General features: G+C 41.5%; 1 protein-coding gene and 1 pseudogene across 2 annotated transcripts; one reads left to right on the top strand and one right to left on the bottom strand.

Moving 5' to 3' along the window:
* Positions 1-9,412: 9,412 nt before the first annotated feature.
* LOC103070229 (nuclear receptor coactivator 4 pseudogene) lies at positions 9,413-13,175 on the bottom strand (annotated as a pseudogene).
* Positions 13,176-17,286: 4,111 nt separating this feature from the next.
* CFL2 (cofilin 2) lies at positions 17,287-21,564 on the top strand. 2 transcript variants are annotated; one of them, XM_007464810.1, is made up of 4 exons: positions 17,287-17,422; positions 18,476-18,783; positions 18,901-18,977; positions 19,061-21,564. In XM_007464810.1, exons 1-4 carry the CDS (start codon positions 17,420-17,422, stop codon positions 19,171-19,173), a joined length of 501 nt encoding a protein of 166 aa, XP_007464872.1. In that variant the 5' UTR covers positions 17,287-17,419; the 3' UTR covers positions 19,174-21,564. The 2 variants fall into 2 exon arrangements, with proteins under 2 accessions (XP_007464872.1, XP_007464873.1); XM_007464811.1 differs by lacking the exon at positions 17,287-17,422 and adding an exon at positions 18,189-18,363.
* Positions 21,565-21,833: the final 269 nt, after the last annotated feature.

Below are 21,833 nucleotides of genomic sequence, written 5' to 3'. Positions count from 1 at the left end.
TAAGAATCCACCTGCCAATGTAGGGGACACGGGTAGAGCCCTAGTCCAGAAAGATCCCACATGTTGCAGAGCAACTAAGCCTGTACACCACAACTACTGAGCCTACGCTCTACAGCCTGCGAGCCACAACTACTGAAGCTCACATGCCTAGAGCCCACACTCCGCAACAAGGGAAGCCACCGCAATGAGAAGCCCACGCACCACAACAAAGACCCAATGCAGCCATAAATAAATAAATAAATAAATTTATTTATTAAAAAAAAAAATTAGTAGAACAATTAGGCAGAAAATCTGCAAGGATATAGAACTAAACAACATCATCAACCAATAGGATCTAATCAACATTCATAGAGCACTCCACCCAACAACAGTGGAATATACATTCTCTTCATATAACCACAGAACATATATGAAGATAGACCATATCCTGGCCCATAAAACAAACCTCAGCAAATTTAAAAGAATTGAAATCATACAGAGTGTGTTCTGTGACCACTATGGGATCAAACTAGAAATCAACAACTGAAACATAACAACATCTCCAAACACTTGGAAACTAAAGAACATACTTCAAAAAGAAAGTATCAAGTAGCTTCCCTGGTGGTCCAGTGGTAAAGAATCCGCCTTGCAATGCAGGGGACACAGGTTTGATCCCTGATCAGGGAACTAAGATCCCACATGCTGCAGGGAACTAAGCCCACACGCCACAACTACTGAGCTTGCACACCTCAACTAGAGAGCCTGAGTGCTGCAAACTACAGAGCCCATTTGCTCTGGAACCCATGTGCCACAGCCACAGAGCCCACGTGCCCTGGAGGCTGCGCGCCACAACTAGAGAAAACCCTCATGCCACAACTAGAGAGAAGCCCGCGCGCCGCAATGAAAGATCCCGCGTGCCTCAACAAAGATCCCGGGTGCCGCAACATGGCCAAAAATAAATAAATAAATAATAAATCTAAAAAAGAAAGAAAGAAAGAAAAAAGGAAGTATCAAGATAAGTAAAAACAAAAAATTGTACAGAATGAAAATGAAAAAAACGACATATCAAGATCTGTGGGACACAGCTAAAGCAGATTAAGAGGGAAATTTATAGCACTAAATGCATCCATTAGAAAAGAGGAAAAGTCTCAAGTTAATAATCTAAGGTCTCACCTCAAGATTCTAGAAAAAGAAGCCCTTGGGGACTAGTCATACCTGAAGTGCCTAACAGAAACAAAAGCAAAACTATTCTGGATGGACTATGCCTCAATCCAGGCTGCAGAATATTGCCACAGATAAAGTCCCACTGAAAATGAACTCACAGTCCAAAACTACACAATATACATGAGTGTCCACTGAGAGGCAGTGTGGTGCATAGTGTAGGCTTTCAATTCAGCTATATCAGGGTTCAAAGCCTGGCTGTGTCCAGTCAACATAACTGCTCTGATCCTCAGTTTCCTCATCTGTAAGACAAAGATGACACACCATGCTTCACAGTACTTTTGTGAGAATTAAATGAGAAAAAAGCATGCAAAAACTCCTCACATATATTATTCAACTTTTAATTTTTTTATTTAAATAATTCCTCTTAGAATTTAGTCCCAGAAAAAAACTTTCTCCTTACAAACTTTATGCTTCTTCTTATTAGCTAATTAGAGCTATTTAACTCAAGGACTTTCCCTTTTGCCTTGACCACCAGGAAACTTAAGGCTAAAATTTATTGTTTTACCATCCCTGTGCCCTTTTGAAAATTAAAATGTAATATACTGATAGCTCAACACTGTGTCTTTTAAGCAACTTTAAACTTTGTTTTTTTTCTGGAAGAATTTTCAGTGTAAATAAACAAATGGATGGAACTACCCCTACAGTCATTTTCTCGTTGTTTCAGATTCTACCGTACTCCTGAACTTTATTCAACTATTCCATCTCTGTTATTCTTCTATGTTCATCCTAAGCTTGCAAATTTCCATTTGAAGGGTTAAAAAAGCAATATGATTCAGAATGATCCAGTCTGCAAGATCGTGGTAGCAAAAGACTAACACTTTCAAAGTTCTTGGATGCTGATGCTAGTCTACGGATCAAATGATGAGAAATATGCCAGTGACGTAAGCTCATCAATGAAGTATTTTTGCCTCTCTCAGGGCAAAATGGAAGCTGCAGAGACAGTCGAGTATTCAATGTTCTCTATCTAATTTTATAATGGTGCTTATTTTTGGTTATTAAAGTTGAGAACTGGTAGAAATGAGAATGTCTCCTAAGTCTCAAGTATCTATTCTTAATTGAAAGGACAGATAAACAGATACAACCAGAATGTACCTCTGAACACTTTTATGTCTGCTTCAAGGACTATCACTGAATTCTCTGTTTAGTTTACCATTAGAGTTAGTAATGAGTCGGGTAAGCCTTTCTGTAGAAAGAGTTGGGCCAATAAAGTGCCAGGCACATAGTGGCTACTCAGTAAAATAGCATGGCTGTTAAATTTGCAGGAAAGAAAGCCAAGAGATGTGTGCTGGGTCATATTACAACAGCATAACTTCATCCTGAGATGTCCTGGATCTCAGTAAGGCTGGCAGTCTCATTTTATTTCAGAGGAAGAAAAAAAATTTTTTTCAAGCCATCTGCTTCTTTCCTAATACTCTTCTTCCGTTTCAACTCGGCTCTTTTTCTCTCTAAAGTCTAAACAATAACAGTGTCAGAGTCTGCAAAATACTGTATTTAACTTACTGAGTGCCCTAACAATGCCAGCTCTTAGGGCAAACAAAGATAAAGGGTCCACCAGTCCAAACCATTTCTTGACAATTTCTTGGAGGGAAATGAGCAAACTATAAATCAAAAGAACATCTGGCAATCCATCCTGTATAATATAAAGCAAGAGATCTGTAACTAAAGTAACTTATGAGTTGATGGACTCTCTCTGAACAACTTGGCTACATCTGGTAGAATTAGAGAAAGTGTGTTGAGGGTTCACATGTGTTAGAAATCCCAGCAGATCAAAGACTCTGAGCTTGAACTCTTTCCTAGTAGATTCAAAAACCCCAAACATAACAAGAGCTCTTTGTCTCTCTAAATGGGCATGTTGGAAGGTAGGAATTCCAGGGGCAGAATCTTGAAGGGTAAACTTTCGAGATGAAGGCTTTAGCAAAATTATCTTATGTAGATAAATAATGCAATCATTACATTTTTAAAAATATTCTGAGCTACCGCCGAAAAAGGATAAATGGTCAAAAAGAGACCAAGCGTTTTAAAAGTCTTTTAATAATTTCAAGTACTTCCTTTGGTTATTCCTATTTCATAGGGATTTTTCAAATTTGGGTCAAAAAGTATGTTTCTACACAACCAAGGCAAACTGTCCTCATTGGTTTGGAAAGGGGTTTCCAAGGACAAAGACTGTCATAAGACGCAGCCAACCACACAATCATTCCTCTTGAGCATTTTGGATAGCCCAATAAAAGCCTGTTCTCTGGTGCTCTTCTATGATGTTCCTTCAGAGTTACTCAATTAGAAGCCTAAATGCAAAAATCAAAACTTCAAAATTATTTGAAGAATATATAAGAAAATATTTTTATATCAAAATGGGAAAGGATTTCCTCTCTCTCTCTCTCTCTGTCTCTCTCTCCTGCCTAAATAATGACAAAGGAGGGCACTGGCTAAAAATATTGAAAATAAAGTTGGGGCTGAAATAGCTTCCAGAGAAAAAAAATATTCTTTGATACTGAATAAAACCCATCTGTGAAACTGGCAATCCCCACCTTGGGGAAAGGGTTCAATGGCTGCGACCTTATTTTGGGTAATCATACATGAGGACTATTAGGATAGATTTTGTGGCATAAAACAAAAAACAGTCCAGGCCAAGTAACAGAGGCTTGAATAAGACAGAAATTTCTCTGTCAAATATGTATATAAAAAAATGAATCAACAGAAACCTCAATTAAATAAAGTTGGGAGACCAAAAAAGGGGAGCTCTCATGCCCTGCGAGGTTAGCAGAGACCCCAGAGGAAGAAGAGAGACTTCTCTTGGGCTTCCCTGGTGGCTCAGTGGTTGAGAGTCCGCCTGCCAATGCAGGGTACACGGGTTCGTGCCCCGGTCCGGGAAGATCCCACATGCCGTGGAGCAGCTGGGCCCGTAAGCCATGGCCGCTGAGCCTGCGTATCCGGAGCTGGTGCCCTGCAACGGGAGAAGCCACAACTGTGAGAGGCCCACGTACCGTGGAAAAAAAAAAAAGAGAGAAAGACTTTTCTTTCCCTGTCAAGGACTCAGACAATGAAAAACCACAGACCCTTTGTTTACTATAGTCCACCCACTTCCTTTCATATAAAATGCATTCTCCGGGGAGTTCCCTGGTGGTCCGACAGTTAGGACTCTGAGCTTTTACTGCTGTGGCCCGGGGTTCAATCCCTTAGTTGGGAAACTAAGATCCAGCAAGCTGCGCAACGTGGCCAAAAAATAAATAAATAAAAATAAAAAGCATTCTCCTTCCCTTGCCCTGAGAGGAACTGCATGTGGCTCACCATGGTTGCAGACCCTGAACTGCAATTCTTTGCTGATCCTGAATAAACCCATTTTTGCTGGAGAAATATCTATTTGTTTTAGGTTAACATACATAAGTCAAGAGGAAGGCTATCCAGGACTAGTATGGTAGCTCCACAGTTATCAGAGACACAGGCTCCCCCTATCTTTCTGCTCCATCACCCTAGCATTTGGCTTTCATTCTCGAGGTCACCTCATGGTCCAAGAGGGCTGGTAGTACTCCAACCACCAAATCTGTGCCACAAGCCAATAGAAGGAAGGGCAGAAGGGCAAAGAGAATACACCTTCCAGCTAACTCAGCTCCTTTTAAGCAACCTTCTGGGAAGGTCACATATCGTCAGTTGAATTGGTCACATGGCCACATCTCCTAGTCAAAAGAGGCTGGAAAATTCAGTCTGTTAGGTGGGGAGGGGGGCATAACTCCAAATAAAATGGAGACTGATGCTCTTTTACTGAAGTAGAAGGGGGCCAGTGGACACTGGTAGGACCAGCAATCTCTGCTACAATTGTCAAACCCATTTGAGAGGATACAAATTTCAAGCAACTTAAAAAGGAGGCAGCTTTCCAGGCCTAATCTATGTTTAAAATTCTGTTCCATACTTTCCAACATTAAGTGAACGAAGAGCCATCAGAGTAGTGGGTCCTGCCCCTTCCATCCTTTTTGTGGACAGTTTGTGGAGGGAGGAACAATTTTAAGCCAGTGAAAGAAGCCCACCTCTGCTTGGGTTCTTGATTGGTCTCTCACCTTGGGGCAAAAGTGTCTGTTAGGGAGGAAAACATTGGAGTCCTTAATTAGAGTTTAAACCTAAGACATTTTTATAATTGAACAAGTAATTGAAAGCAAAATCACTTTAGATAAAATGTCTAGATTTTTAAAATATCACTTTACTAGAAAAAATTAAAGCCTCCATGTCACTCTCCCTGTTTCAAACCTTTTAATAACTGCCTGTAACACTTGGAATAAAGCCCCAAAATCCTTAACAGTTGAGGCTCCCAACTTTTCTCCGTTCACAGTGGCCTTAATATCATAATAGTTTTTCAGGGCATTCGTGGGCCAGAAGAAATACCTATCAGTTCTGTTTATTAAGTAATTAGGTCCAAACAATATTTATATCTTAGCAGCTTTGCACCTGCTGGGCACTGCTTAAGTTCTCAAACCTTGGAATCGGGTTGGATACAATCACCCTCATTTCCAGCTCCACACTGATTTTCCCGAGGGACTTGCTTTTTATCACACCAACTGCGGAGAACCCCTCTGATGGAATGTAGAGGCATCTGAAATTGAAGTGTAAACCAGCACGATTGAGTAGTTCCCTTTGTCCGACAGATGGCGCTATGTTTCCCTTAAAATTCAAAGCAAACGCGGCGCCCCTGAGAGTTTGCTGGGACACCGTGGAGCCTTCACGGACCGTTTGGGAAATGATTTACAAGTCCTCCATTCACCGGCCCTGACCACTTATTCAGCCTCATCTTGTATCTCTCTCCTTGTCTGGAACATTGTAGCTCCAGTGGCCTTTTATTTTCCCCCAAACGTCAAGCTCCTTCCTTGCTCAGTCCTCTTTTCATGCTGTTGTTATTTAGGGGGACTCTTCAACCAGAGAAACCCTCCTCAATTTCCCTAAACTATATCAGGACCCCCTGTTAATTTCTCACTAGACTACAGGATCCATGAAGGCAGGGGCTGTGACTGTTTTGATCATTTTACACTCAGCGCCAAGCACATTTTCTGGTGCACAGTAGAAACTCAATACTTAGAAAACAAAACTACATTCCTGGCATGCTTATTGAGAAATTAATTTTCAGACACACAAGTAATCTAGTTGTGAAATACAAGAGAAATTCCTTTCTTGTTGTCAATTTAATTCGTCAGCAAGCAATCATAAATCTGAGAGTTAGTAGCATTTTAGAATGTCATTGCCAGCATACCTATAACAGCATTTAAAAAACAAATTTAAGGGAAAGAATAATCTTTTCAGCAAATGGTTCTGAGACAACTGGATATCCACATGCAAAAGAATGAAGTTGGACCCCTACATTGACATTCTAAAAAATTAACTCAGAATAGATCATAGACCTATCTGTGAAGCTGGAACTGTAAAATTCTTAGAAAAAAACAAAAAACAAAAAGCATGGGAGTAAACTTTATAAACCTAGATTAGGCAATGGTTTCTTATAACACCAAAAGTACAAGCAGCAGGAGAAAAACTAGATAAACTTGACTTTATCAAAATTTCAGTTTTCAGCTTCAAAGGACACCATTAAGAAATATAATATTCTATATCAACTATAATTCAATTTAAAAAAAGGACACCATTAGGAAAGTGAAAAGACAGCCCACAATCCACAGAATGGGAGAATGTTTCTGCAAATCATATGTCTAATAAGGGACATACCCAGAATACATTTTAAAAATCTCTTACAACTCAATAAAAAGACAAATAACAATGGAAAAAATGGACTAAGGATATTAATAGACATTTCTCCAAAGAAGGTGTACAAATGGCCGATATGCACATGAAAAGATGCTCAACATTAACCGTTAGGGTAATCCACATCAAAACCACAATAAGATACCACTTCACACTCACAGGGATGGCTAAAATAAAAAAGACAAACAATAGCAAGTTTTGGTAAGGATAGAGAGAAATTGGAACGCTTGTACATTGTGGGTGAGATTGTAAAATGGTGTGGCCACTTTGGAAACGTCTGACAGATGGTTAAAAATGAAGTTACCTTATGACCCAGTAATTCCACTCCTCGGTGTATATCCCAAAGAAATGAAAATATATGTTCACACAAAAATCTGTACACAAATGTTCATGGTAGCAATATTCACAATAGCCAAAAAGTGCAAACAACTGAAATGCCCATCAACTGATGAATGGATAAAGCAAATGTGGTATATCCATGCAACAGAATATTATTTGACCATAAAAAGGAATGAGTTACTGACATATACTACAACATGGATGAACCTTGAAAACATTATGCTAAGAAGTCAGCCACAAAAGACTACATATGATTCCGTTCGTCTGAAATGTTCACAACAGGAAAATCTACAAAAATCTAGATTAGTGGTTGCCAGGGACTGAGGGGAGGAGGGAATGTGGAGGGACTGCTAATGGATATGGGGTTTTCTTTTGGGGGGTGATTAAAATGTTCTTAAACTAGATTGTGGTGATGGTTGCACAATTGTGAATATACTCAAAAACATTGAATGGTGCACTTTAAAATGATGAATTTTATGGTATGTGAACAATATCTCAACATAGCTGTTATTAAAAAAACACCTTTTTTTTTTGGCTGTTATGCTTTTAATGGAGGGAGGTACAAAATGCATGAACGCAAAACAGTGTTTTACATACTCATTAGCATAGTGATTAATGTTAATTTAGTGATACACAGTGTGTTAAACCTCAAAAACTACAAAGTTTCCTGCAACCTAAGATAATGGAAAGGCTCCTTAAGTTTTTACCCACCACCTGTAGTTTTAAAGTTCTAAATGCTGTCGGGGGAACTAAAAAATAATAGGCTCGTCTCAGCTGTGGTTCAAGAATTCTAAGGAAGTTGTATGGCAATGACACTGGGACTGTGAAGTTTCCCCAAAAGGGCTTTCTAGATGACCACATCACAAACTTTTAAAGTATTTCCAATAACATATAGGCAAGTTGAGCGGCTTAATGGTTTAAAAGCCTGGAAAGCAACTAAGATGTCTCATCTTACAGAATTTTAAAACATGGTATAAATACCATTTCTCTCCTACAGAGAAACTTTTTAAAGCACGGACATAACTTTAAGGATACTAAGGAAACATCAATAGTTTTCATTAAGCTTCAATAAACACCCCAAGGCACAGTGTTCAAAACAGCCTATTCACTAAAATGTCACTGCATTATAAGGTATAGGTATGCTATGCTTGCAGTGAGAGGACATTTAATTTATGCCTAGTTAAAAGCACCAGGTGTCCAGTTCAGCTTCCATTTACACAGGATGCACCAGTAACACTTAGGATAGTGAATAATTCAAGTACTACATTTCCAACATGTCTTGCCTTTTGCTTTTTGATTAGTCAGCACTGGGGCTCTTCTGCCTGTAGTTCTTCAGAATATTTTGAAAGAGGCTAGGATTACCCTGAATATAGTCTTCTAGCAATATGGAGCCCTTCTGAAAGAGCTGTCTAGATACTTAAATAATAACGTTTAGAGAAGGGAATTAAGATGAAACTTGCAATAGCTGAGTTTGTTTCAAAAAAAGAAAAATAATGTAGAATCTGGCATGTAAGCTAAAATGTTTTGTAATTAATGTCAAAAATTGCCAAGACTGTTAATACACGTTTTGGTAAGAAAAAACCACTATACTGTCAAGGTTAATTATTTGTATGAAATATATTATATTCTATTAAAATATATTAAATTATATGAATTAAACAGAAGAATTCACCGTTAATGGAAGAAAACCCACAACAAGGGAAGCATCCAAAGAAGGGCAATCAAAAGGTTAGGTAAGTTTACTAGTATTAGAATACATAACACACCTTCATTATAGAACTATTTCATTTTTAAAACTACAGTGCTTTAATGTACTTCTAACAACAACCCAAACTAAGGAGCCATGGAGGCTTATGAAAAAGACCTACCCACTACGATGCTGTGTTTCTAGTGTAGGGGTGAATTAATACTTCTGTAAGAAGAAACTGAATCACCTCAGCGTCAACAAATGGCCTTTTTCTTTTCCACAGTAACTCATAATTTGATGACTTATTATGTCTCTTCACTAGTTCAAAATTAGGCAGAAAAGGAACTACATCAGATCCAGAAACACAATGATTTGGCAAGCCGCAGTCACTCAGTTCATGGATTTGTGATAATCTGCAGAAAATTTGCTTGACTCTAGTACTCCATTCCTTCACATCTGTAGAGGAGTTCAATACAACCATTTTTCTTTATCAACTTTAAGCTGCATACAGGCAAAGAGATCACAAACTGCTGGGAGGCCGTAACGGTCTGAGGGAAAGTTGTGTTCCTCCTGTAGGAGCGAATTAAGTAATACTTCCTTGGCCTTCTTTTGAAGTAGCCATTTGTCTTCTCCTAAGGATAACTGGCTAAGATTTCCCGTCTTCTTTCCTGGCAAGACCCAGTCAGCTGTGTTAAAGGGACGCCAGGAAGTGGCCAAGTGGCTTGTAAGCTTTGGTATGCCAGCTCTGTCCTCTGTAAGAGGCACTTCCTTGGGACATCCTTCTTTCCTTAAGGGGTAATGAGCCACTCTGACAAGGGACTGTTCCTTATGACTTGGAAGGAATCAGCAATTCTAGAAGAAGCCATTGCCTTTGGTGCCTTAGCTTGTTCTGTTGCCTCTCTTCTGGATGGACAGAGCCATATATTCAGGGAATCTTTATGTGTCTCAGGTTCAGGTTTTTGTTCCACAGGCATACCATTTTCATCCTTTCCTTCTTTCTTCAGAAGCCACTTACACAGAGCTTCCTTCTCAAAATTTTCATCACACACGCACTCTGCAAAGCTTGTATAGGGCTCATTGGCTTTGCAGACCTCCTCTACTTTACATGGGCCTTGATGATTCTGGACAAGCCAATCCTCAGCCAATCATGCTGGGAGTGGACAAGGGGCCTCCAAGTGGTCATTCAGGGACTCTAGATTGCCCAGGTTCTCAATCTCCACACCTTTGGGCTGTTTACCCTGACAACTGGTACAGAAATCAGGCTTGATGAGCCAATCATTCACACCATAGGACTCCTGGAACACCTGGAACAAGAGCTTAAACTTCTCACTGGTTTCACAGCCGCCATTCCCAGGCTTCTCAAGCTTACGGGATTCCTGGGGAGTCGCTAGCCAATCAGAAAGCTCCACCTCATCTTGATCAAGAAGCACTAGATCTCCAACCTTTTCAATTTCACTGGAGTAAGAACTGGTAGTAGAATAGCTGTTATACTTTTGGTAACTTGTTTACCAGCAAAAGAAACTTCTTGTTGCTGACTCTTGTGGAGCCAGTTTTCCAAGCCCTTTAGGTTGCCCCAGACATTATTGAAGAAATTGCAGGCTCTAGCAGAAGTCTGACTATTCTCCAAGGTCTGCTTTTGGGTGAGCCAGTCCTGCAGGTTGGTACTGGGCATGTAAGGAGGCTGGCAACCGCCGGCAGGTTTGCTTCCAAGGAGCCATTCGCTGAGAGGGACCCGCTGTGGTGCTGGATGCTGACTTCTGCTCTGGCAATGCGATATAGCCTCTTTTCTCCAGGAAGGGCCCAATATTTGTTGAACTAGCATGAGCCATCAGGTGCTCAGGAATTTGAATGGTCTTGAGAGACCCAAACGTGGTGATTGCCTGGTGCAGGGCAGTTATTATCGGTTTCAAAGAATAGGACAGTCGAATCTTCAGCTTTGAGGGTCAAACTGCCCAGTCTCTCCCGGCACACGGAGACTTGATTGGCTAGATCTTTGTTTTGGGTGCACTCCGGCTGATGAATAAGACAGTTGAACTGGTCCAGAAACCAGTAGAGTTGTTGGACCTGCTGCTGAAGCATCTCCTCTTTAAGCTGATAGATGAGATCTACCTGTTCATACAGCCACACCTCATGGCTTCGAAGGCATTCCCGGTGATGACTTATGCAGCTGTGAATCTGGGCTTTGACCTCTCGCAAGTTATCTTTAATTTGCTGTTCAGCCCGAAGAACTCCAAGTCCCTCCGTGCATCACAACACCTCAAAAGGGGTTCTTTATTACTGGAGCAGCCACTCTGGTCTGTGAGGTACTCCTCTGCTCCCTGTTCCTCCTTGCAGGCCAGGTCCCCGCCCTGCCAGCTGCCCAGCAAGCAGGACGCTGCTTTCTCCGGGACCAGGGTGACAAAGTTTGCCCGAACCCGCAGGCTGCGCCCCGCCCGTGAGCCTGGCAGCGTCCGACGGGCAGGCCGGAGCGCGCACAAAAAAAACACCTTTGAAAAGTCTTTATTGTCTCCCTTATGCCCTGCAGAATACAATTCTGACTGTACAGTTGTATACAAAGCTCACAAGAACTGGTACCTCCTACCACTCCATCTTCATTCTCTACCAAGCTCATAGGCTCCAGTCGTAGCTAGCAACTTGGGGTTTCTTGTGCTTTATACTGGTACTGCTGAGGCTTTGTACATTTGGTTCCCTCTGCTTTGAATGTCCTGTCCCTATCTGCCTAGTTAACTTCCACTTATCCTTTAAGACCCAACTCGTGGGACTTCCCTGGTGGTGCAGTAGTTAAGAATCTGCCTGCCAATGCAGGGGACACGGGTTCGAGCCCTGGTCCGGGAAGATTCCACATGCTGCGGAACAACTAAGCCCATGCACCACAACTACTGAACCCACGCTCTAGAGCCTGCATGCCACAACTACTGAAGCCTGCACGCCTAGAGCCCATGCTCCGCAATAAGAGAAGGCACAGCAATGAGAAGCCCGCACACTCACTAAGAGTAGCCCCCGCTCACCGCAACTAGAGAGAGCCCGGGCACAGCAACGAAAACCCAACGCAGCCAAAAAAAAAAAGACCCAACTCGCTCCAAACTGAGCTGGCCTTCCTTCTGTTCCCAAGGCATCCTGTACATACCCCACTGGAGCATGCGTGGGATTGTCCCATAGATACTGGCTTCCTTGATGTATTCTCACAGAACTGACTTTCTTCAAGGCAGGGACTGTGTTATTCTTATCCTTGCATTCTTTACCCTAGCAGAGATGCTCAGTGAATGATATAAAGGAATGAATGAACGAATGAAATGAATAAACTCTTCTCATTCTTGATTTGGTTTTCGATCTCTTGCCTACTCTTATTCATGTCTGTTAACATACAGTTTTAGTATGTTACATTTTTCATGTCTGTATGATTTCCTGGGATATAAAAATCCACAGCTTTTGTAATAAAGTAAGCTAAACAAAGGCTCTCCATCTTAAATAAATTACTAGCGAGTTTCTTTTCTCAGATGCTGTTTTTGTATGGTTTGTATAATTTAGGTAACCAGTTGCTACTTATCACGAATTCAGTTAATATCAGAAACAACTGATAGGTGGATCTGATAAATGTGTTTGTGAGTAAATAAACTGAAACTAGCATTTATAAATGTAGAGTTTGAGACCATTTTGAATTACATTTCACTACTTACTACATTTCACTGCTGCTACCCTCTACCTCCCCTCTTCCCTTGACATAGACTGCTAAGTTCCTTTATTGTGAGGTCATCTTCCTAAATTTTAGAAAGAACTAAGGATGAGACATGGAAGACGCAAAGTGAGTTTTGTGGATCAGGGAGTGAGTCATAGAGATCAGACTCCAACACACATCTCCCACAATGTTTATTTTCTAGTTCTAAGTTCAAACATGGATTTAGAAAAATGCATGACTTTCCTCCTGACCCGTCTTTTAGCTCAGGCGTGGGCTAGGAAAGAGATGTCAGATGAAGCAGGTATGTGGGTAGAAAAGTACATTTGGAAATGATGAGCATCTTTACGTTTACACTTGTCTTTCAGGAAGTGGCTGTGGGAGCTGAGTATGATGGGTCTTGACAGGGAGTGGGGCTTGAACAGAATTTATCTACATAATCTTCCAGATTCACTGTTTTACTTAAGACTTGAAAAATGATTCTGAAATTTTACATGCCACAGAAACTCCATCTAGTCTGTTTTGTAGGAGAATATGCATTACGGGTATTCACTTTTCCAATTTTCTATGAAATCTTGAGCAAAAGCTTTAGCTGAGTTTACAAAACAATACCAGTGAGACTTGGGATTGCTTCATGACTGTTGCCTGTGAGTTGGTAAAATCATGCTCTCCCCTTCTCTCTGCACTGATGGTAATGGCCCCAGGGTACCTTTTCCTGTGCTGGAAGGAGCTTTACGTACATTATCTCACTTGATCCTCACCACAACGCTGAGAGGGAGGAGGTAACGTAAGCCCCATTCTACACATGAGGAAACAGCCGTGGAGCAGTTAACTAAATGGAAATGGCCCGAGATTGCACCACTGTTGTGTTAGAGCTGATCCATCCTCTTTGAGGTTACTCTCACTTAGTTCCTAATGGTTTTTTGTTGCTGTCAACCATGTGTGGTTCAGCAAATGGAAAATTAGAGTTTAGACATGTGCCTTCTAGTACGGGATTGTTTAGGGTCCTTCTGTCCCACCAGTTAATCATTTCCTTGGGCATGAAACTGCTAAAGAGAACAGATGTGGTATGGTAGGCAGAATAATGGCCCCCCAAAGATGTCCCTGTCCTGTGAATATGTTACCCTACATAGCAAAAGGGACTTTTTTAAAAATAAATTTATTTATGTATTTATTTATTTTGGGCTGCATTGGGTCTTCATTGCTGCGCACGGGTTTCCTCTGGTTGCGGTGAGCGGGAGCTACTCTTCGTTGCGGTGCGCAGGTTTCTCATTGCAGTGGCTTCTCTTGTTGCAGAGCACGGGCTCTAGGCACGCAGGCTTCAGTAGTTGTGGCTCGCAGGCTCTTGAGCACAGGCTCAGTAGTTGTGGCACACGGGCTTAGTTGCTCCGTGGCATGTGGGATCTTCCCGGACCAGGGCTCGATCCTGTGTCCTCTGCATTGGCAGGTGGATTCTTAACCACTGCGCCACCAGGGAAGTCCAGCGAAAGGGACTTTGTGGATGTGGTTAAGTAAATGATTTTTGATATGGGAGATTATCCTAAATTACCCAGTGGTGATCTCAGTGGTCCTTAGCAGTGAAAGAGGAAGGCAGGAGAGAGAGAATCAGAGATGTGATGACTGAAGCAGAGGTACTCTCAGGGGGCCACAAACCAAGGAATGTGGGCAGCCTCTAGAAGCTGGAAAAGGCAAGGAAACAGATTTTCCTCCTACAGCCTCCAAAAGCAATGAAGTGCTGCTTTTAGCCTCGTGAGTCATTTCTCACATCTGACCTCCAGAACTGTAAGACAATAAGTTTGTGTTGTTTTAAGCCACTAAATGTGTGGTAATTTGTTACAGCAGCCACAGGAAACTGATACATATGATGTCTGATACTCAGAGGCCAAAATTCATGCAGCAATGCTTGGTAATGCTGTCGCTTTACCAAGTGGCAGAAAGTTCTGGTTTTAAACAACAGGTGTGAAGAGTTGTTACTGGCTCTGACCTTCTAAGATCTGGCCTTACAAGGGCATGTAGAAAGGCCTTGCAGTCTTCGGAGGCCTCCTTTTTGTTCTCTTTATAGCACTAAAGCACCTTAAAGTTGTTACTTTATCATCTATTGAGCACCTACTATGTACCAGATTCCAGAAATCCAAAGATGAGTAGGACTCAGATCCTGGAAGGAGCTTCTAGTCTACTGGGGTGGCAGAACACGTAGACAAGTGATTACAAGGCAATGAAATATGTGCAAAGACAAGAAAACATCTTCAGGAAAAGAATCCTAGTACATGGGAATTGTGAACTCTGGGGAAGGGGAGAGAGACGGGGAGAGAGACAGGGAGGCTTGGAGAAGGGTTGATATCACAGCTGGGGGGGGGTGATTAACATCTTCAGAATCCTCAGCTTTGGTAGGCGAGGTTCTAACACCTAATCTAGCTCCCCGTGTCCCCAGACCTGGTCTCTGCTGGGGCTGTAGCCCCTGTAGAATCTCTTTGTTGCAAAATTCAAGGCTGAGAAGGGAGGGGGACCCTAAGAGGAAGAGTTCAAGAAGGAAAACTGCTGATACCCATACAGAGCAAATGTTTGGAGCCCTGGAGATTCATTCTCCATGATTCTCTCAGAGCCTCAAGAGACATCAAGAAAGGGAAGGGTTTCATAAACTGTAATGTACCACCTAATGTAAAGTATTATTATCTACTTGCTTAAGATTCATGCTTAGACACTGGGAAATTTCTTCTCTATTTTTGTCTCTAAACTAAGTCAAGGGGCTTCCCTGGTGGCGCAGTGGTAAAGAATCCACCTGCCAACGCAGGGAACACAGGTTCGAGCCCTCGTCCAGGATGATCCCACATGCCGCGGAGCAACTAAGCCCGTGCACCACAACTGCTGAGCCCACGTGTCACAGCTACTGAAGCCCGTGTGCCTAGATCCTGTGCACCGCAACAAGAAGCCACCGCAATGAGAAGCCCACGCACCGCAACGAAGAGTAGCCCTGCTCGCTGCAACTAGAGGAAGCCCACACACAGCAACGAAGACCCAACACAGCCAAAAATAAATAAATTAAATAAATAAATTTATAAAAATAAAATAAAAATAAACTAAGTCAATCTTCCCATTAAGAAAATAAGCACAAGCTATGGACATAAAAAATAGGTCTGTTGCCTGTGCAATACCTAACATGCTCCATTTATAATATATTAACTTTGGGGTATAAGAATTTATCATACAAACTAGGGCATAACCCTTCTCATTAGGATTTTCCATCCCTAAATTTACTTAATGCTAAGAACATATGCACACCATTTCCTGAGAAACACTGGCATACTAGGAAACTGAATTTTAAAGCTGGAAAGGACATTAAAGATAATCACAGCTTATAATACAGATGAAGGTCTGCAGGGATTGAAAGCCCTTTGAATTTACAGAGATGGGGCAGTGCCAAGATTAATACTCGTTTCCCAAGTCCCAGCCCGAAGTTCTTGCCGTTACACTGCACTTCTGGCTTAGTACACCTTAAGGTTTATCTGCACTCACTCACTATTTTGTTTCCAACAGTTTTAGTCAGTCAACAATTCTACTTTTTTAGTGCAGGTTTTCTTCACAAAATCAGTTCAACTATTAATCAGAGTTTTAAATTCATATTACCAATTTTACAAATGAAGAAAGGTAGAAATGATAAACGTTCAGGAAAAAAGGTAGCATAAATTAGCCCAAACACTGATGAATGAAATACTTTATGAAACCTTCCTTTTATTAAACATAACCACATAAAGTGTTTCATTTAAAACATTTTCATTAAACACTCATAAAGCATTGACTCTTCATGAAAAATTTCCTCAAAGTATACGGTGCCAATTTTTTCTATGCTAAATGCGATGGATAGTCGTAACAAGTATAAAAAAGGTTTAGTTAGAGAAGAGCCTTGGCTCAGTTATATGGGTTTTGTTAGAAGAGGTTGTGGTTGCCAAAGAGGGAGGACTCTACTCTTGGGTCCACTTATTTGATGGCAGCTGACGTAGCTGTGGCCTCCTGAGGAAAAGACTATTAGCAGAGAGTGCAATCCATTTCCTACCAAGTCTAATCTATAAAAGGATATTACCAGGGGATGTTACTACCCCAGATTTCCCCCTATTATTATTATTCCAACCACAGACTTTTAGAAAGCGATTTCCCACCTCTGTTTATCATTTTGTTTTTGCCGAGTAACTCAATCAACTAGGGTAACCCCTCCCCCTCCCACATTGTTTATTCTCGTTGAATTGATGGAAGGAGATCTAAATAATTGGCGCCATCTCTGATGGGGGTTTTCCAAAAAGACCCACAACGTAGGAATCCAGCCCCTTTCAGTGGAAACCACAAGCGAATAAGAGACACCTTGGAGCGCCATTCGACTCACACGCGCCCAACCCCTGGGGCTGCGCCCTGGCCCTCGGGAGGCAGTGTGGAAACGCCCGCCGTGCGAGCCGGCGGACGGGACGGGTGGTGCCCTGGCGCTGAAGGCCTTCGCGTTGGGGCTCGGGGTTCGGACCGCGGCCGCACAGCCCGCGGAGGCTGCTCCTGCGCGCGCGCCCGCGCGCCCGCGGGGTCAGGCCGAGGACGCGGGGGGGCCGGCAGGCTGGAACGCCTGCCCGGGGCGTGCCCACGTGACCGCCCCGCCCTCGCCGCAGCCCCCCGAGCGGTCGCCGCCTTTTGGGCCGCACTCCCGGCGTGCCCCGCACTCGCCGCCTCCCGGCCGCCCCTCCTTCTCTTCGCAGCGCCACACCGCCGGAGCCCGAGTCGCCGCCGCAGCCTCAGCCGCGGGCGCTATGGTAAGGCAGGCGCGCCGACCGGGGGGCCGGGGGTCGGGGGGCCGGGGCGCGGCGAGCACAGCCCCCCGCTCGGCACCGCGGGGCCCTGGGCCTGAGGCCGCCATTTTAACCTGAATTTGGACTCCAAGGTGGGCGCTCCTGCGCTGCGGCCCCGCTGCTCTCTCTCCACCGGCCGGCCTGCCCTCCCGCCGTCAGGCCCGGCCGGCCGCTCTTCGGATTCCTGGGGGCGGGGAGGGCCTCGCGGGGCGAGGGTCGGGGCCTAAGTGGGGCGGGTGGGCGGTGGCCGGGGGCGCGGGAGGGTCCGCCGAGCTTTGCCCCCACCCCGTTCGCCGCCTTTGCCCTCCCCTTGCTAATTTTATTCCCACGCGCGCTCTCAGATTGGTACGTGCTGTAAAGCCCTTGCTGGACGCTTTCGGGGGGGTCTTGAGGGCCTGTCGTAAAACCTTTAGGGGGAGATTAGGAGGTGGGAAAACTCTTGAACACGGTTTCTCGCGGTAAAAAGCTTTTACACGCGATCCGTTAGTTTTGAAGCGTCTGCATTTGAGCTGTGAGGCAATTATGTTGTAGCTGTGGGCGGTTTGGAGTTCACACTTGATTCTCTTTCCTTATGAGGAAAGGGCCCTGGCTAGGATGACTTTAAAGAAAAAAACAGTAGACGCATTAACTGAAATCCGAAAGTGTTTTTTTAAGGCCTGCCGGGTTGACACAATACAGAAGGTATTTTTGCTGCGGCTCCTGAAGCTCTGACATCACCCAGTGAAATAGGAAACATTTCAGGGATGGGACAGCCTGTATTTGTCCCTTTCCCTCTACCTGCCAATTACTTCACTCTCCAAACCCCTTTTAAAAAAAGGATGAATGGGGCAGGATGAATTAGAATCCTTAGGTGCATCATATACTGATACTTAAAATGTGGCAAATCTGATTGGACTACTCGCATGGTATGACGCAACTTTTGATAGCCAGACTAAAGTGAATCCTCTCTAGGCAAACAGTAATTTTGGCCAAAACCAAAATACTTGTTCTAAATTACTGTTCTTTCTTTATTTTCAGGCTTCTGGAGTTACAGTGAATGATGAAGTCATCAAAGTTTTTAATGATATGAAAGTAAGGAAATCTTCTACACAAGAGGAGATCAAAAAAAGAAAGAAAGCAGTTCTCTTCTGTTTAAGCGATGACAAAAGACAAATAATTGTAGAGGAAGCAAAGCAGATCTTGGTGGGTGACATTGGTGATACTGTAGAGGACCCCTACACATCTTTTGTGAAGTTGCTACCTCTGAATGATTGCCGATATGCTTTGTACGATGCCACATACGAAACAAAAGAGTCTAAGAAAGAAGACCTAGTATTTATATTCTGGTGTGTAAAAACAAAAGAAAAAAGTAGTTTTAAAATGCAAGGATTATTATTAACACAGTCAGTTTTGCCTTTCTTTTTCTTTTAAATAGGATTCAACAATTTTTTTTCCCCCTGTAGGGCTCCTGAAAGTGCACCTTTAAAAAGCAAGATGATTTATGCTAGCTCTAAAGATGCCATTAAAAAGAAATTTACAGGTACAAACACTGAATATTTTGTGCAGAAGAATTGCCCTCTCTTACTTATAATAAAGTAACAGGATAATGTTTTTTCTTTTTAGGTATTAAACACGAGTGGCAAGTAAATGGCTTGGATGATATAAAGGACCGTTCAACACTTGGAGAGAAATTGGGAGGCAACGTAGTAGTTTCACTTGAAGGAAAACCCTTATAAAATGACAGTCAAGTGCCATCTGGATCTTAAGGAGCTTCCATTTCTCCAGCTCAGTCAATTGGAATAGTATTAGGTTTTGGTTTTTTTTTTTTCTTCCTCTTCCCACTGGGTCCTTCCAACACAATGAATGAAGGAAATATCATTCATGTAAGCAGCCTATCAGTGATTGCCATTAGACTGTTTAATACTGTTACTTTTATGTAGAACCCAAGGAATGCCTTCCCATCATATTTTAGCCAAAACAACTGGTTATATGCCTCCCTTGCAGCAAGCACTACAATGAATGTGAATGTCAATGTGAATAGCTTAGAACACTACAAAGGGTTAAGCTAATTTAATGCCTTGAAAGTATTATCCACTGGTGAGATGGTAGACTTTATTCAGTATTATTTACAGTTGCACTTGATTGCAGTTCTGTGAGGCTTGAGCATTCATACACCTCACCTGCCTTGGCAAGCCTATTTTTTGTGACATGGCAGCACAGATATAATACTATGCATTGAAAGCACTTTTTTTGTAATGAGTTTAATCCCCCACCCCAAAAGGAATGCCAATTAAGTTAACTGTGTCATCAACTTATCCTAGTACCTCAGTGTTCATTCCTGTTACCTGCATATCTTCTTAAAAGAAATAGCTGTTATTAATGCCTTTTTGTTTCCCATTGAGTGTACACTACTGAATAAGTGTAGGAGTTTTATGTTTACCATGTTAAGTCTTGCGACACTAAAGATATTTTGAATATCAGTCATGATGGCAATTTCTGTATAAAAGAGCCTTAAATGGAACATTGTTTTTGAGATCAAACCCCACCCTCACAAAAATGGCCACGTTGCAATAAAAATTGTGGCATATTACAGAACGTTGCCTTGTTTTCCTTGGACATTTTGCAAAATACCATGTGAAGCAACTCCTAGGGTAAACAGCTATTATTAATCTCTGCACTGGTCATTTAAGAATTTTTTTGTACAACATTCTTGCGTGATATTTTCCAGTTAGTTGTGTTTATTTGGTTTAAAAAATATTCTATCCTAAAGCCAACTAATACAAAATATTAATGTTATAAAGGTATACTTTTATAAGCTTTATTTATTTCCTTATGTGTTAATATGATCAGGAATTATTTTTTTGCACTTTGACATAAATACTCTTCAATATCTGATTTGTTCTCTGGATAAATTAGGGTAGTTATTTTTTAATTCACGTTTACATTTCTAATTAGTTGACTAGTAGTAGAAGAAGCAGGAATCTCTTATTGCACATTTGATCATAATGAAAATAATTTGTAAAATGTCCTTCAAAAGTTTAATAATACTTCTCATGTTTAGGAACTTTCAGCTACTATTTCTTAATATATTTCACAAATTTGAAAAAAAATTGTTACAGCAGTCTTAAACATTAGTAGTGGGATTTGGCTGTGGTCCAGGCAGCTCTCCTTATAGAGAACTTGATCTGTTCAGTGTGAGCAGTTTGCTGTTAGCCAGAGCTATTTATGGCAAACACATGCTTTTGTATCTTGTCATAGTTATCCACAAATGGCAAAACTGGACTTGATTCTACTGGTATGCAAAACAGGCATGCTAGTAAGTAGTGGATTGTAACTTAGAACTTAAACCAATAGCTCTGAAGAATGCTCTTATTAGAAAACAGGAAATGAAAAATCCCCCTTGTTTTAATATGTGGAAGTAATGTGAGTTTAGTTAAATTTTTTTCCATATTTTCAACAGGTTTTCAGATGGAAACAAAAATAGGAGTTAAATGTCCAGGTTTCTGTTTAAAATTATATGAATGGCTTGGGATCTTTTGCACTGAGCAGTTTTATTTCAGGCTTCCAGCTGTCCCTGTGAATTATCCTGGACATTTTGATGGCTTTTTGGTAAGGCCAAACTCATAAGCAAAGTGCGAGAGTACTGACATATATATACTAAACCATATGTGTAACAAATACTTGTACCATGGAATTTTTCATTATTTTCCTCATTCTTCTAAAAAATAAGAGATTCTAAATTTAAAGTTGTGCAGTATCTTTTGTTTTTATAGTGATTTCTCAACTTTCTTATATGCCTCTTTAATTAATTTCAGAGGTTAAATATTGCTTTAAACTGTGGTACTTTGATTTGTTAGATTGACAGAACTGATACTAATATTAAGTTCATCTTTGAAATACATCTTTGTGCATAAAGCGAAAAATAATGATAATTAATGGTTCATGTGTTGAGACTAATTAGGTATTTGAAATGATCATTTTACTTCACAATCATTTAAATAAAACAGTGTTCCAGTTAGCTTTAAAAGGTATACGGTGCTAATTAGTAAAATATTGAGGACAATATTTTACTGCTAGCTTGCAAAATTATAAGTGTTTAAAAAATAAAGTATATGAAAATATGTAAAGCTGTTGAGATGTGTTTACTTTGGGGTGCTAAAATTTTTTTTTAACTAATATTGCAGATCAGGGAGGCACTATTATCTTTAGTCTGTTTTTTAGGATTTTTGGTTGACATACTTTCTCATGTAGAGATATCAATATTCTTTGAAAACTGAGTGTTGTAGCAATTAATTTTGACATTTTCAGACAAATGGAAACAGTTGGCATTTGTCCCAAACTGGCTATCAGCTGTTGTTTTCCATCATTATCTAAATGTGGCCAACGTTGTGTATTT

The sequence above is a fragment of the Lipotes vexillifer genome, unplaced genomic scaffold (genome assembly GCF_000442215.2).
Source record: "Lipotes vexillifer unplaced genomic scaffold, Lipotes_vexillifer_v1.1 scaffold324, whole genome shotgun sequence".
Classification (NCBI taxonomy): domain Eukaryota; kingdom Metazoa; phylum Chordata; class Mammalia; order Artiodactyla; family Lipotidae; genus Lipotes; species Lipotes vexillifer.
This window is presented reverse-complemented; position numbering and strand designations above follow the sequence as displayed.

Coding starts and splice junctions, on each gene's coding strand:
- CFL2 (XM_007464810.1), top strand. Junction 18,784..18,900: donor GACCTAGTATTTATATTCTG/GTGTGTAAAAAC, acceptor TTCCCCCTGTAG/GGCTCCTGAAAGTGCACCTT. Junction 18,978..19,060: donor CATTAAAAAGAAATTTACAG/GTACAAACACTG, acceptor TTTTCTTTTTAG/GTATTAAACACGAGTGGCAA.